Source organism: Syngnathus leptorhynchus, chromosome 21 (assembly GCF_054491065.1).
Source record: "Syngnathus leptorhynchus isolate UIUO chromosome 21, UIUO_Slep, whole genome shotgun sequence".
Lineage (NCBI taxonomy): Eukaryota > Metazoa > Chordata > Actinopteri > Syngnathiformes > Syngnathidae > Syngnathus > Syngnathus leptorhynchus.
In genome coordinates, this window is record NC_141215.1 from 790,938 (window position 1) to 806,039 (window position 15,102).

General features: G+C 40.6%; 2 protein-coding genes and 1 long non-coding RNA gene across 11 annotated transcripts in view; 1 reads left to right on the plus strand and 2 right to left on the minus strand.

Moving 5' to 3' along the window:
- Nucleotides 1–2,148, minus strand: part of LOC147039979 (uncharacterized) — a 9,981-nt gene extending 7,833 nt beyond the window's left edge. The window contains exons 1-2 of the mRNA XM_085902927.1: nucleotides 1,555–2,148; nucleotides 663–723 (exon numbers count right to left, since the gene is read on the minus strand). Coding sequence (XP_085759053.1) covers nucleotides 673–723; nucleotides 1,555–2,148 — 645 coding nt within the window. The 3' untranslated portion in view covers nucleotides 663–672. The remainder of the gene's footprint in view (nucleotides 1–662; nucleotides 724–1,554) is intronic.
- On the minus strand, nucleotides 1–11,143 carry LOC147039980 (uncharacterized). Of its 9 annotated transcripts, none has more exons than XM_085902926.1 (3): nucleotides 6,836–11,143; nucleotides 5,436–5,519; nucleotides 1–5,304 (listed from the first exon to the last, which is right to left on the minus strand). In XM_085902926.1, the coding sequence occupies exon 3, from the start codon at nucleotides 4,396–4,398 to the stop codon at nucleotides 2,653–2,655; it is 1,746 nt and encodes a 581-aa protein (XP_085759052.1). In that variant the 5' UTR covers nucleotides 4,399–5,304; nucleotides 5,436–5,519; nucleotides 6,836–11,143; the 3' UTR covers nucleotides 1–2,652. The 9 variants fall into 9 exon arrangements, with proteins under 9 accessions (XP_085759052.1, XP_085759050.1, XP_085759049.1 ...); XM_085902924.1 differs by having other exon boundaries at nucleotides 1–4,978; nucleotides 5,213–5,304; nucleotides 5,436–11,143; XM_085902923.1 differs by having other exon boundaries at nucleotides 1–4,978; nucleotides 5,072–5,121; nucleotides 5,213–11,143.
- The window catches only part of LOC147039981 (uncharacterized), a 44,668-nt gene continuing 34,141 nt past the window's right edge, over nucleotides 4,576–15,102 (plus strand). The window contains exon 1 of the long non-coding RNA XR_015063228.1: nucleotides 4,576–15,102. This exon is cut by the window's right edge and continues 19,897 nt beyond it. This is a non-coding gene — a long non-coding RNA (uncharacterized LOC147039981).

The following is a 15,102-nucleotide window of genomic DNA, read 5'->3' on the forward strand; positions in this document are numbered from 1 at the left end:
ACGAAATCTCCCGTCGATCCGAAAGACGAGTAGACCGGCAGTTAAAGATTGTTTTAGGTGTCAAGCGGCCGCGCCATCCCCTCGCCACCCTCTTGCCTTCAGAAGATTGTTTGCCCAGCAGGTGCGGATACTGCCACATGCGGGGCGGCCCAAGAGGGTGCAGCTCTAAAGCATCCCCAACCCAACCCTTGAACGCCAAGTGTCAAGCAGGGAGGAATCGGGTTCCAATTTTTTTGTAGTCTTTGGTGTGACTCGGCCGATGGATCAAAGCCACGCCCTCCCAGTCTCAGGGCGAACACTCGTACCACAAGGCCACTGAGCTGGTTGAGTGCCTTCCCTTAACTCAACTTGATTTACATCTACAGAAATGAGATCAGCCATTTAAAATATCAGCATGATATATGAGCCGTCATTTATACTATCAGCGGAAAATATAAAGTATATGGCTATTCACATTGGTCTGTAGTATTATTTTTTTTTATAATGGTGAGGTTTCTGCCTGATGCCAACATTACATTTGGCTTTCTGAGCCACCTACGCCTCTGATACCATCTCATCTCAATTCAACAAATCACCCACGACACACCACCACTTTTGACACACTGATTTCCGTCCATGTTATTTTTCCAAATGCTGAAATACACAATTTAGAATTGACTTACCTTTGACTATTCAAAACACAGAAAACAGGATTGTGATAGCTGTAGTATGTTTGCAGGACACCTGAATAAAGAACACGCTGAGGTCGAGAGACAAAAATGAGGTCAATCAATGTGTTTTTGTCAGTGGTAACAGTGGTTATGAGCTGCGTGTAACCCTTTGAGCGAAACAATTCAAGAACGGGCTTGTACGAGGCAGAGAGCGTATCTTTGTTAAAATCGCCACATACCAAGATCTGATGATGGTCCATGACTTCAAGATATCGTAAGAGATTTTCCAAGCTTGGCAGAAATGTCCGCAGACTGTGGCCTGGAGGCCTGTAAACGGCAGCTTGATGGGAGCTTCAAGTTTCACCGCAACAAATTCAATATCGGTCACACCCTGTACGTATTTCTTTTCCTGGGCTGCGATGTGACTTTTGACACAAATACCTACGCCACCGCCAAGTTTTGTCACCAAGTCGGGACAGGTTGTGTAAGAATCACTTCGGTTCCTGTGAAACATGGTATAGCCTTCCAAGCAGGCAGCCACAGATTCTCGGAGGTGTGTTTTTGTGAAGCACAAATCATCAGCAAAACGCAGTTCGTGGTGACACGCGATATCCCGCACGTGACAAGACAGCCCTTCGGTGTTATGATGGACGATGACCAGGTCGTTTGCTCTATCTACCCTCGGCATCACGTGAAACAGAGGCATTACGCTGTCCAAAGAATCCTCTGTCATCTCAGCGAGAGCAGCAGTGATTTCCGGATTTGCATGAATTCTTTTCTCATCCATATGCAGAATATGCAGACCACTGAGCGAAGTCACTCTACTCAGAGCTACGTAGCCCATGCCGTGTTCGAAAACGCCTTTCAGCGAAACCGCAGCCTCTGACGTCGTCATGCCTTGTACCTTATGGATCGTGCAGGCAAAAGCAAGCTTGATGGGAAACTGCCGGCGCACCACTCCAGAATTCTGCATCCTCTCCTCCTGTCTGTCAATGAACACAGAATTCGCAGCACTTGCCGTCTTAGTCACACAGTCTAGTTCCAACCCGAGTTTCTGTACACGCGGTTCATTCGGGTAGTTCACCAATTGCACAACTTTTGCAAACGTCCCATTGCACAGACCTGCTCCAACGTCAATATTGCGTGTGACCATAACGCGAGCGCCGACGGCAACTTTGATCGAGTCGGGCAACCCGTTCTTAGGTCCTTGGACAGGGGTCGCTTGCCTTGCCATTCTGCCAGTTTTTTTGTCCTTCTTGTAGTCATCCGCGTCGATTTGTACAATGTCCTTATGAAGCAGATTCAGCATCGTGGAATTATGACCATCTACCTGTTTATTGGTGGCAAAAATATGCAGAATATTCTTTGGACACATTATCAGAGAAGCGTACCTCGTAGCAAGCAGAGCTGCGTCCGGTTCCGACAGTTGGTCAGACTTGTCTTTGACGCGGAGTCGGTTCAGCAGCTCAGCAAAGGCTACGTCGTCTTTCTGCCTCATGACGTCCGTGAGCGTGATCTTTTTGAAGTTGCCACGCTAGTGGTCCAGCCGAGTGGGATCGTACACGCACAAAGGTTTGGATTCTCACGGGAGGGAGCTGAAAAAAATCTCCAACAGCAAGAACAGACATGCCGCCAAAAGGTAAATTGGCTCCTTTGATTTGTTTCAATCTGGTATCGACGAAGGCAAAGAGGTCTTTTGACACCATGGAAATCTCGTCGATAATTAGTATTTCAGCGATCGAAAGCTCCGCTCTGACTTCGTCCAGTTTGTTGCCCAGGCCTTGATATGGAGGTTTGAGACTTCTCGGCAGTTTGAGAATGCAAAGTTGTCCCTGAAATGTTGAACGCCGCCGTACCGGTGAAGGCTGCGAGAACAACCGTCTGTTTGGAAATGTCTGCTTCCTCAGCCAGTCGTGGTAGTCTGAGCAGTATTTTCGTGGCCTCCGCATGGATACATTTGATCAAATGTGATTTGCCGGTCCCGGCGCCACCGTTGACATAGTTAGAAAAACTGCTCAATCGGCTTTGAGCTACACAGACGTTTTACGCACCAATTGCAGACCTTGTAGAAGACTGACGCTTGTTTTCGGTTCAGGTTTCGATACATACCGCGTAACACCGTGGGATCGATGGCAGCAGGTTCAGCCACAATGGACATTTCCGTTGTCACCGACCTCACGTTATAGTCGGGGACATTTTCCTCCACGTTCGCATTCGGGTCGTCTCTCGCGTCGATTTCCTCGATGCATTCGAGTCTTTGCAGCTCACTCTCAGGAGCCAGGTGGCACCATTCGTTTACGTTGAGCCCACTTTCCTCCATCTCCCTGATGGCATCATCGATGTCTCCGCTGTGTTTCTCGTACCGTTTTCTGTTCCTTTTGACGATTTCGCACACGCGCTCCACACAGTCGGCATACGGTAACTGTACGCAGGCGTGCTCGTGGAACAACTGAGATGTGGGAAAGCGTTCAGATTTTAACTGGCAATCAGCACGATGAGGCAGGTACAGCTTGAGCAAGGTGCAGTGATATTCCTCGGGATTCTTTTGTTCTGAGAATTTACAGTATTTGATGACCGCAGATTTCCCTGTTCTTTTCTGTACAAATCCCATGTCGTTCAGCAGACGCAAAACGTTTTTACCTTTGACTTGTTTGCCATAAACAATTCTGCACGATGATGCAAAATCAGCCAAGCACATTACTTCAAATTCCTCCGTTTGAGGTCTGCATTTATATTTGTCCGGCAGGGCAGTCATCCACACTTCGTGAGAGTCCTGGGTTTTGCCCTCAAGCACTGAGATAGGATAACTCATTTTCAGCGCATTGTCACTGGTTTGTACAAATATCACACTGCGAGAGGACTGTTTCATATGCAAGCCGCATGCGCGCGCGACACACTCCTGAGCGCTCACTTCTCTCTTCTTAGAGTACGCTTGCATAATTTGTTTCATTTCGTCGCTCTCGTTGACATTTTCCTTCCGGGAGTTTTCAATCACAGATCTCAGGTATTGGCTGAGACCGTGTTCCGCTTTGCTGATGTAGCTGCAGATGTATGCGATGCAAGAGTAGGCATTCAGGATGTATTGGATGTCCAGATTTCCATCCCAGGCAAGAAGCAAATGGCGGTTGTAGTAGTTGACCCAGCAGTCTTTGGGGTTTTGCTTAAGCACGACAGAACTCGACGAGGCGGTCACTTGCAAACAGCTCATGTAGTAGTCGCCGGTGAGCTCGCATTTAGCCAGTAGATGAGGCAAAGTCAGGGATGAAGTTTCAGGTTGATTCAGCAGATTTTGCACGGAAACAAGCTTGGCATTGGCCGCCAACCGACCCTCCCCGCGTCGATCTCGATCGTCATCGTCGACGGGGGCAGGTCTGACGATGGTCGTTTCATGGCACGGTTGTTTGGGGAAGCCAAAGCGGCAATTCGCACCCGGGTGTTTGACACACGTTTTGGAGTGACTTTTGCTGTGCATCTGAACTTCTGTTACTTTTTTGTACAGTTCGGGTTCTTTCAGCAGGTCCGGCAGCTCAGCCGAGATGTAGCGGGATACAAAATCACAGATGGCTTTGTCTGAAGATTCCTCAAATACAGGGGCACCTCGAACCCATATGCGGCAATGAATGTAAAGACGTCCTCTGTGCTGAAATTCTAATCGGTAAAAGTAGTCGACCACTTCGCCAATCGGTTGTGGTGGAGAGAGGATCAAATCTCTGAACAGAGCTTCCACACGTTTGTCAAACATGCGCATCGTCGTCACCGGATTGCCCCGTAGAATTTCACACTTGGTGGCCCAGTCCAGTTCAGCAAAATTCACTACCTCACCTCGTTGTTTAATGGCGACGATGACCTCTTCCCAAGCATTTCGGCAGCAGAAAATGTGCAAAAGAACGTGGGTGTGCCCAGCTGTCGATTCATCGCAAAAAGGTCTTTGGTGGTTCTCTCCCAATAGGCTGGCGTGCCTCTTAGTGGCATCATGAAGCGGACGGCGTGTTTGCTGCGCACCAACTTTTCAACTTGTCGTTTGTCCTGAAGCATTGCGCTGGTAATTCTTCGACCATCTCGGGTAAATGGTTTACCTTTGCGTAGCTGTATTGTCATGCTCGACATCGCCTGGTAGATTTCGGTCACAAACTGAGCAAAGAACAAGTAGGTCGGATCCCTGGCAAAACGGTCGTCCACACAACACAGTCGGGTTTTGAAATACTTGCTCGGTGTGAGTTTTATCGGTCTCTCTCCATCGAGCGTGTTTTGCCCTGTCGGGAACTGCACCGGAAAAGCCATGGCCTCAAGTTTGGGAGTCTTGAAAAAGTTTACTGGGTTATTTCTTTCTGCAGGAGCAACAGAGTAAATGCCCTCAGTAAAACTCATAATTTCCTCTGACACGTCACTTGGTTGGAGACATGATTCAAGTACAACTCCACCATTAGGTTGATCACCATCTTCTACATTTTCTCGTTGCCGATTGTTACCCCTGTTGACATTTTGTGACTCACTGTTCATTCCACGCAGAGCATCACTCTCAAATCTGTATATCTCCTCCAGAGCTTCCTCATTGTACTCACTGTCGCTCATTTCCGCTTCACCTGAGCTGCCATCATCATCATCAGCGAGGGTTGGGTCGCAAAGGTCCGGATCGTCGCGGATAGTTAGGCTTCTGTATTGTGGATGAATTTGCTTCAGTTTTATCAGAGCGCTCATTAGCTTGGACCAAGTGACAGTTTGCTACAAAGGCCATCAGTTTTTTCAAAGTCGTCCCTTCAGTTTCACTCAACATCTGCGACTTACTTCTTATCCTTGGCAAGACATTGACCGTCTCCTGTACTTCCGATGGCACGCACACAACATTTCCGCGAATGCCTCGTTGTTGACCTTTGGGAAGTGGGACAATTTTGGCAAACGCTATGCATTTGGAAATGAGGTGTCTCTCTAATACGTTCAATCCACGCAATTCTGTTGGAATAGCAGCTAGCGTGAGATTGTTTGAAACAGCCATAGCTGGCATTTTACCATCTTTGAGATGTGTATGGCAGGTGTGACATACCCACTCTAGTTTTCTTTCAGCCGGCACTCTACACGACGTCTGACATTCGTCATTACAAATATGAACAAATTGTCCCGTGAGACAGCGCTCAGCAACATCGCAGTTCTTCTTATAAAGGTGACGCCGACAAGACTGTACCTGGTTGGGAATAGGGCTCTGTGGCAAACTGTGCAAACAAATGTGGGTCCATTCTTAACTTGGTCTTTGAATAGGTCGACAGCTTTCATTAATGCGCAGTCATTTCGCTCTCTACATAGCCGGTTTATGATTTTGTATTTTTGGAAAAGCATACTTGCTCTGGTCAACTTTTTATTCCGCAATGAATCCGATTTCGTTCTCATAATGGACCTCATGATTTCCTGATGTTTGGGTCTGAATTCAGGATTGCTTGAATAACGCTGTGTAATATAAACGCGCCATCTTGCATTAAACTCAGGGTCGTCACGGTAACGTCGCGTTACGTAGGAACGTTTTCTTGCATTAAACTCAGGGTCGTCACGGTAACGTTGCGTTACGTAGGAACGTTTTCTTGCATTAAACTCCGGGTCGTCACGGTAACGTTGCGTTACGTAGGAACGTTTTCTTGCATTAAACTCGGGGTCATCACGGTAACGTTGCGTTAAGTAGGAACGTTATCTTGCATTAAACTCGGTGTCATCACGGTAACGTTGCGTTACGTAGGAACGTTGTATTGCATTAAACTCGGGGTCGTCACGGTAACGTTGCGTTACGTAGGAACGTTGTCTTGCATTAAACTCAGGGTCGTCACGGTAACGTTGTGTTACGTAGGTGCATCGTCCCATTCGAAAACAATCATCCGTCTTATAACGAAGTAAGTAGCGGGAACGATTTTTCTCCTTAAAGATATGATCAGTCTTACGTTGTGTATAATAGGACATTTGTTTAGTGCGAAAATGTACATCTTGCTGATAACGCGTTGTAACATAACACCCCTTCCTTTGTCTAATCTCTACATTTTTACTGTACCTTTCCTTATTTCTCAGATTTTTGTTTCTTCTCGTTAGTTCTTGTTTTGTACGTCTTTGTTCAAATTTATCATTCAAATTTTCCTGTGCCTTCATTCGTCTTAGAAATTTTCTCCTACTTGATTTCGAAATTTTTGACAAGCGTTGGAGCATTTTACCTGTAGTCCAAGAAACCGCTTCTGTGTCGTCATCAATCAACTTGTGGCAGTGACGTTGTTCACCGGCAGGTGTTGAAGAATCACTCATCTCCAAATATGAGGTCTCGGAAACTGCTTTGCTTACCAGCTTAGATTGCAATGAAGTACATGGCACCATCTCAATGTCATTTGTAGTAACATGAATAGGTTCAAACTGGACCGGTACAAGCTCATACTGAGAATTACAGGAGCATTGCAAACGTGTGTAGAGCTCTGTCAATTTATTCCGAAGGTCATTCAGACGCACAAAAAGCATCATGATAGCTGTGCCATTGGGAGCAGGGAGACCATCTCGTCCTCTAGAGTGGGGATCAAAATATCCGTACTTGCCTTGGTGGTCTCGGAAAACTGCAATGCACGTCGACTGCATAATCAGAAGAGCACAACTGACCTCTGATGTCAAGCACCACTCAAGTCTGTCACAAAGGTTAAGAAAGAGCGCATCTCCATGGAAAGAGGTGAAAGAACCACACATTGACATACTCCTTATTAACACATGCCGTTGTGTGGAACCACTTACAATCTCTGGAAGTTCATCAACCGTCCAAAAACTGTTTAGAAAGCATCCTCGGGCTTTCAATGCATCCTCGGGCTTTCAATGCAGCCACAGTACATGTATACAGTTCATTACCCACACTGAGAACAGCATCCAGGTCAGAGGTAGTCAAGTTATTTATATCCTGCAGGAAAGCCAGAAATGTTACAGAATTAGCCACACATTGACTGTTTCTGGATTGGCCATATCTCAGATGGGCTTGGCTGTGAGTTGTCATCACATACATTACCAAATCGTGTTGCACTGGTACCGTTACCGCAATGGAAACTTCAGCAAGAATTTTCTTTTCAGAGTGTCCTATATCATTTGGAATAGCTCTCTTCATTTGCGTATCATTTGTATCATGTTTCTCCATTTGCAAATCATTTGTATCTCTTTCAGTTGCTTCAACAGCACACACATGCTGGGCAGAGATATCAGCAGAAGGTGGAAGAGGTGCTTCAACTTTACAGACTGTGATCTCCTGCCCTTTTTCGGCATGGTGTTAGCAAATCGTTTTCAGAACAAATGGGTTTAGACAGAAGGAAGGCAGAAACAATAGGTAGAGCAGAGACAAGAAAGGGTATTGGGGGGATCAGCCACAGGTCAGCAGGATCAGCCGGAAGTCAGCTGGATCAGCCACAGATCAGCCGCAGTTCAAAGACCTGTGCAGAGAAAGAGAAAAAATACAGCAAACCCTCGATCTTATGCAGACTTTGTGGTGCAGAATTTTGGAATTGCGTTATCCACAAAAGCTAGTTATATAGAACAGCTTGGAAGGGGAAATTATTCAGAGCCACGTATACAGGTGCATTGAGAAATAGATGTTGGGAAACACATTGTATGACACATCTGGTAATGGCATTGGGTAATGAATAATTGTTCTGGGTGAAAATGCAATCTAGTTACAGTATTTTCCGCACCATAAGGCGCTTCAAGATAAGAGGCGCACATTCAACTACGATGAATACTTTGTACTTAATCTAGGGCAAGGGTGTCAAAGTCAAACACACAGCGGTCCAAAATTAGAAACTTGGATGAGGTCGAGGGCCGACATCGATATTTATTGAAAAATATCTTCCTCCACATTTGATAACAATCCTTTTCATAGCGACCCTAATTAGTTTTGATTATAAAATATCGAACAAGAAAAGCTTAATTGTTTTCAACATATAACGAAATATTGCACACATGCAAAATTGAATTTCAAAGAAAAAAAATCACCTTTGGAATTGCGTTATCCACAAAAGCTAGTTATATAGAACACCTTGGAAGGGGAAATTATTCAGAGCCACGTATACAGGTGCATTGAGAAAACGTGCATAAAGAAAACCATATTTATAGTTCAGTTTGATACACACTGATCTACTCTGCTTTGTGTGTTTTTTGTTTCGATGTGATCCTCTAATATTCCTAGCGCCGCTACCTCCATAGCTGATCATATCTTGACAGAGAATACACAAAACCTAAAGATGCCGTCGCGGCGGGGGGAATGCTCGCGAGTCGCCGAAGCTAACATTTACAGGCCGGCCGCTCCTCCCATGTATAAAAAAATAATTTTTGCAACAAATTTACACGAACCACGAAAATGATACTTTCGACGGATAAAAACATGGAAATCCGCGGATAATTATCATCCCTGACTTTTACAACAGTACAACAGCTACTTTTTACTTAATCCACACAAACGAAGTTTGCTAGCTCAAGTGTATAAACGGTGCGAAAAGTCTACATCACACCACAAAAACAGCAACGCGAAACTGCTCATCTGTTTGGAAATTTCAATAATAACATTACGGTTAGCGTCGTGTAAATTGAACATTTATAATTGTTAATATTGCACCGAGACACCACATTTACTTACGTCTGGTCAGCCGCAGGCAATCTGAACAGGTGCGTAATCGACGGCACTGAACTGTATAACAGATGATGCATTCGCGTACCGTTGGAAATGAATGCTTTATTCCACTGCCACAAACCCTAAAGATGCCGTCGCGGCGGGCGGGGGATTGCTCGCGAGTCTATCTTAATATCTCACCAAGACATAACATATACTTACGTCTGGTCAGCCGCGAGCAATCTAAACAGGCCCGTGTCATCGATGCCAAAAATCATGATAAAAGTGGAAGTCTAGAAGGTTACCTTGTGCGGGGCTCGAACCCATGACTATGAGATCAGAGTCTGATGCTCTACCGACTGAGTTAAACAATGCTTTGCGGTTTTGTTTCTTGGAATTTGCTAAATGAAGGCAAAAATGGTAGAAGCGCGCTAATGTGTAATAAGACGGCCAATTTAAATGGTAAATTAATTATTATGAATGATGTTGAATAAAATTGGTAAAATTATGTGTTAAAATTAGTAAGATTAAAAAAACATGATAAAAATGGATGTTGAGAAAGTCGACCAGTGCACAACAATGAGGTTAGAAGGTTGATGCTCTACCTACTGAACTAAACAGTTTTCGATTATTAAAGTGCTGGAATTTGCTTAATGAAGGGAAAAATGGTAGAAGCCCGCGAATGTGTAATGACAAGCCGCCCAATGTAAATGGTAAATTAATGACGATAAATGATGTTAAATAAAATAAATTGGTAAAACTAAAACTAAAGTGGGAAACAATGTTTTACGTAAAATGAAAAAAGTTGAGGTCGGATATCTGATGCTCTAATTACTGAGCTAAACAATGACCTACTGATTTACTAAATAAAATAAATATAGTACATCAAATATGATGAAGAAAATGTGATAAAATTAAATGAATGAATAAAGAATAATGTGTATGTGTAATAATTGAATGTGCCATGTTCTCTACTTACTGAGCTAAACACTGACTAACTATTTGGGCAGTGGAATGATGCTATTAGAAATAAAGATGTTAAATTATGAATCATAAAATAATTATTAAAGTGATGTGTTAAAATTGAATGAATGAAAAAAAAATTATGGCCAAGTAGGATTCGAACTCGCTCGCGGACGTGGCTCGTGTTTAGGGACCATTGTTTTCTCACTGAGCTAAACAGCGACTATGTGTTTCATGTGGTGGAATGTTGCTATTAATCACGAAATTAAAATGGTGAACGTTAAAACGGTAAAATGATGTTTTTAACTTAAAATTAAATGAATAACTAAATCAATGAATGAAAAATAAATAAATAAAAAGTAAAAGAGTTAAATAAATGAGTTAAGGAAAGAAATCATGAAAAAAGTTGTCAGATGTCAAAATTCGAACTGGAACGTCGCTCGTGTCTAATGGGGGATTTTAAGGCACAAATTTGCTAATTATGCAAAAACGGTAAATGTTATGAACAAATAAAATACTAGCAATTATGCCGTGAATTTTTGGAACGTGTGAAAGTTGGAATGGAGTGAATCGGTTAAAGCATGTGGGAGTAGTTAGGTGTCAAAAAAGTGGGAGGAATAAATTGTTTAATAACTAGAATTGGCAATTTCTGGAGAAATTGCGTGTGAAGGCGAAGGCACTTCACACTATTGTGGGACTCGAAATGATGATTAAATGACATAAAATTGGTAAATTGATGATTAAATGAAATAAAAATGTTAAATTAATGATGATGATGATGAAAATAATTATTAAAGTGATGTGTTAAAATTGAATGAATGAAAAAAAAATATTGGTCAAGCCGGATTCGAACTCGCACGGGAACAGCGCTCGTGCTTCAAATTCCAGTCTCTTCTTACTGAGCTAAACAGCGGCTTAGTGTTGCTGTGGTGGAATGATGATATTAAACGAGAAATAAAAATGGTACATGCCGTTAAAACGGTAAAATGATGTTTTTAACTTAAAATTAAATGAAAAACTAAATGAATGATGAAAATAATTGTTAAAATGTGTTAAAATTGAATGAATGAAGAATTAATGAATAAAAAAATTATGGCCAACCGGGACTCGAACTCGCTCGCGGACGTGGCTCGTGTTCTTAGGATCATTGTCTTCTTACTGAGCTAAACAGCGGCTTAGTGTTGCTGCGGTGGAATGGTGATATTAAACAAGAAATAAAAACGGTAAATGCCGTTAAAACGGTAAAATGATGTTTTTAACTTAAAATTAAATGAATAACTACATGAATGAATGGAAAATAAATAAATAAAAAATAAAAGAGTTAAATAAACGAGTTAAGGAAAGAAATCATGAAAAAAGTTGTCAGATGTCAAAATTTGAACTCACTCCTGATCGTCGCTCGTGTCTAATGCGCCATTAAGAATGAATGGGGGATTTTAAGGCACAAATTTGCTAATTATGCAAAAACGGTAAATGTTATGAACAAATAAAATACTAGCAATTATGCCGTGAATTTTTGGAACGTGTGAAAGTTGGAATGGGGTGAATATGTTAAAGCATGTGGGAGTAGTTAGGTGTCAAAAAAGTGGGAGGAATAAATTGTTTAATAATAATAAGAAGAAGAAAAATAAAGTAGAATAACAATAGTGTGAAGGCCTTCGCCTTCACACTAATAATAATAAGAAGAAGAAAAATAAAGTAGAATAACAATAGTGTGAAGGCCTTCGCCTTCACACTAATAAGAAGAAGAAAAATAAAGTAGAATAACAATAGTGTGAAGGCCTTCGCCTTCACACTAATAATAACTAGAATTGGCAATTTCTGGAGAAATTGCGTGTGAAGGCGAAGGCACTTCACACTATTGTGGGACTCGAAATGATGATTAAATGACATAAAATTGGTAAATTGATGATTAAATAAAATAAAAATGTTAAATTAATGATGATGATGAAAATAATTATTAAAGTGATGTGTTAAAATTGAATGAATGAAAAAAAAATATTGGTCAAGCCGGATTCGAACTCGCACGGGAACAGCGCTCGTGCTCCAAATTCCAGTCTCTTCTTACTGAGCTAAACAGCGGCTTAGTGTTGCTGTGGTGGAATGATGATATTAAACGAGAAATAAAAATGGTACATGCCGTTAAAACGGTAAAATGATGTTTTTAACTTAAAATTAAATGAAAAACTAAATGAATGATGAAAATAATTATTAAAATGTGTTAAAATTGAATGAATGAAAAATTAATGAATAAAAAAATTATCACCAACTGGGATCGAACTCACTCGTGGAAGTGACTTGTGTTCCAAACATCATTGTAGTCTTACTGAGCTAAACAGCGACATGGTGTTAATGCGGTGGAATGATGGTATTAAACGAGAAATAAAAACGGTGAATGCCGTTAAAACGGTAAAATGATGTTTTTAACTTAAAATTAAATGAATAACTAAATGAATGAATGGAAAATAAATAAATAAAAAATAAAAGAGTTAAATAAACGAGTTAAGGAAAGAAATCATGAAAAAAGTTGTCAGATGTCAAAATTCGAACTAGGAACGTCGCTCGTGTCTAATGCGCCATTAAGAATGAATGGGGGATTTTAAGGCACAAATTTGCTAATTATGCAAAAACGGTAAATGTTATGAACAAATGAAATACTAGCAGTCATGCCGTGAATTTTTGGAACGTGTGAAAGTTGGAATGGAGTGAATCGGTTAAAGCATGTGGGAGTAGTTAAGTGTCAAAAAAGTGGGAGGAATAAAGTAGGATAATAATAAGAAGAAAAAAAAATAAAGTAGAACTAGAATTGGCAATTTCTGGAGAAATTGCGTGTGAAGGCGAAGGCACTTCACACTATTGTGGGACTCGAAATGATGATTAAATGACAAAAAAATGGTAAATTGATGATGATTAAATAAAATAAAAACGGTAAATTAATGATGATGATGAAAATAATTATTAAAGTGATGTGTTAAAATTGAATGAATGAAAAAAAAAAAATATTGGTCAAGCGGGATTCGAACTCGTACGGGAACAGCGCTCGTGCTCCAAATTGCAGTCTCTTCTTACTGAGCTAAACAGCAGCTAAGTGTTGCTGTGGTGGAATGATGATATTAAACGAGAAATAAAAATGGTACATGCCGTTAAAACGGTATAATTATGTTTTTTACTTAAAATTAAATGAATAACTAAATGAATGATGAAAATAATTATTAAAATGTGTTAAAATTGAATGAATGAAAAATTAATGAAAAAAAATTTATCACCAACCGGGATCGAACTCACTCGTGGAAGTGACTTGTGTTCCAAACATCATTGTAGTCTTACTGAGCTAAACAGCGACATGGTGTTAATGCGGTGGAATGATGGTATTAAACGAGAAATAAAAACGGTGAATGCCGTTAAAACGGTAAAATGATGTTTTTAACTTAAAATTAAATGAATAACTAAATGAATGAATGGAAAATAAATAAATAAAAAATAAAAGAGTTAAATAAACGAGTTAAGGAAAGAAATCATGAAAAAAGTTGTCAGATGTCAAAATTCGAACTAGGAACGTCGCTCGTGTCTAATGCGCCATTAAGAATGAATGGGGGATTTTAAGGCACAAATTTGCTAATTATGCAAAAACGGTAAATGTTATGAACAAATGAAATACTAGCAGTCATGCCGTGAATTTTTGGAACGTGTGAAAGTTGGAATGGAGTGAATCGGTTAAAGCATGTGGGAGTAGTTAAGTGTCAAAAAAGTGGGAGGAATAAAGTAGGATAATAATAAGAAGAAAAAAAAAATAAAGTAGAACTAGAATGTGCAATTCCTGAGGAAATTGCGTGTGAAGGTGAAGAAGTTGAATAAATACTCGGGGAATGCCGAAGAATGATGTTGAAACGAGTCGAATCGGTTGAAAAATGTCGAAATTAGAGTGGAAAAAGGAAATTTCGGAAAATTTGGTTGAATTTCAAATTTGAAAATGTGGAATTTATGGTAAGTGTGAATTTGGGGAATAGGGAGGAAGAATATGAAGAGTTGAAAGTTGAAACGAGTTGAATCGGTTGAAAAATGTAGAAATTAGAGTGGAAAAAGGAAATTTCGGAAAATTTGGTTGAATTTCAAATTTGAAAATGTGGAATTTATGGTAAGTGTGAATTTGGGGAATAGGGAGGAAGAATATGAAGAGTTGAAAGTTGGAATGGGTTGAATCGGTTGAAAAATGTAGAAGTTAGAGCAAATGATAAATCCCCATTGAGAATGAATGGGAATTTCTAAAAAAAATTGCGCCAAAAAGTTTTGAAATTTGGAACGAAACGAAATATACGGCTGTCTAGTTGTCACTTTCGGAGTTAAATGTTGAAACGGGTTGAATCGGACAAAAATTGAAAAAGTTAGCGAAAATGCATAAGTTGAACAAAGTGAATACAATTGGAATGGGTTGAATCGGTTGAAGAATGTTGAAATTAGAGTGGAAAAAGGAAATTTTGGTTGAATTTCAAATTTGAAAAATGTGGAATTTTTGTTAAGTGGGAATTTGGGGAATAGGTAGGAAGAATATGAAGAGTTGAAAAGTGGAATGGGTTGAATCGGTTGAAAAATGTGGAAACTAGAGGTGAAAAACGAGAATTTTGCAGAATTTGGTTGAATTTCAAATTTGAAAAATGTGAAATTTTTGCTGAATGGGAAGGTGTGGAATAGGTAGGGAAAAGATGAACAGTTGAAAGTTGGAACGAGTTGAATCGGTTGAAGTATGTTGAAATTAGAAGTGAAAAAGGAAATTTTGTGAAATTTTGTGAAATTTTGTGAAAATTTGAAACGTGAAAACGTGAAATTTTTGAATTTGCCAAGTTTGGGAATGTCCCCAATGTGATTTGAATGTGTTGAATTATGTGAATTTCAAAC

Bases quoted from the DNA above. Each gene is read 5' to 3' on its own strand.
- LOC147039980 (XM_085902919.1), bottom strand. From the start codon at position 4,398: ATGCGCATGTTTGACAAACGTGTGGAAGCTCTGTTCAGAGATTTGATC.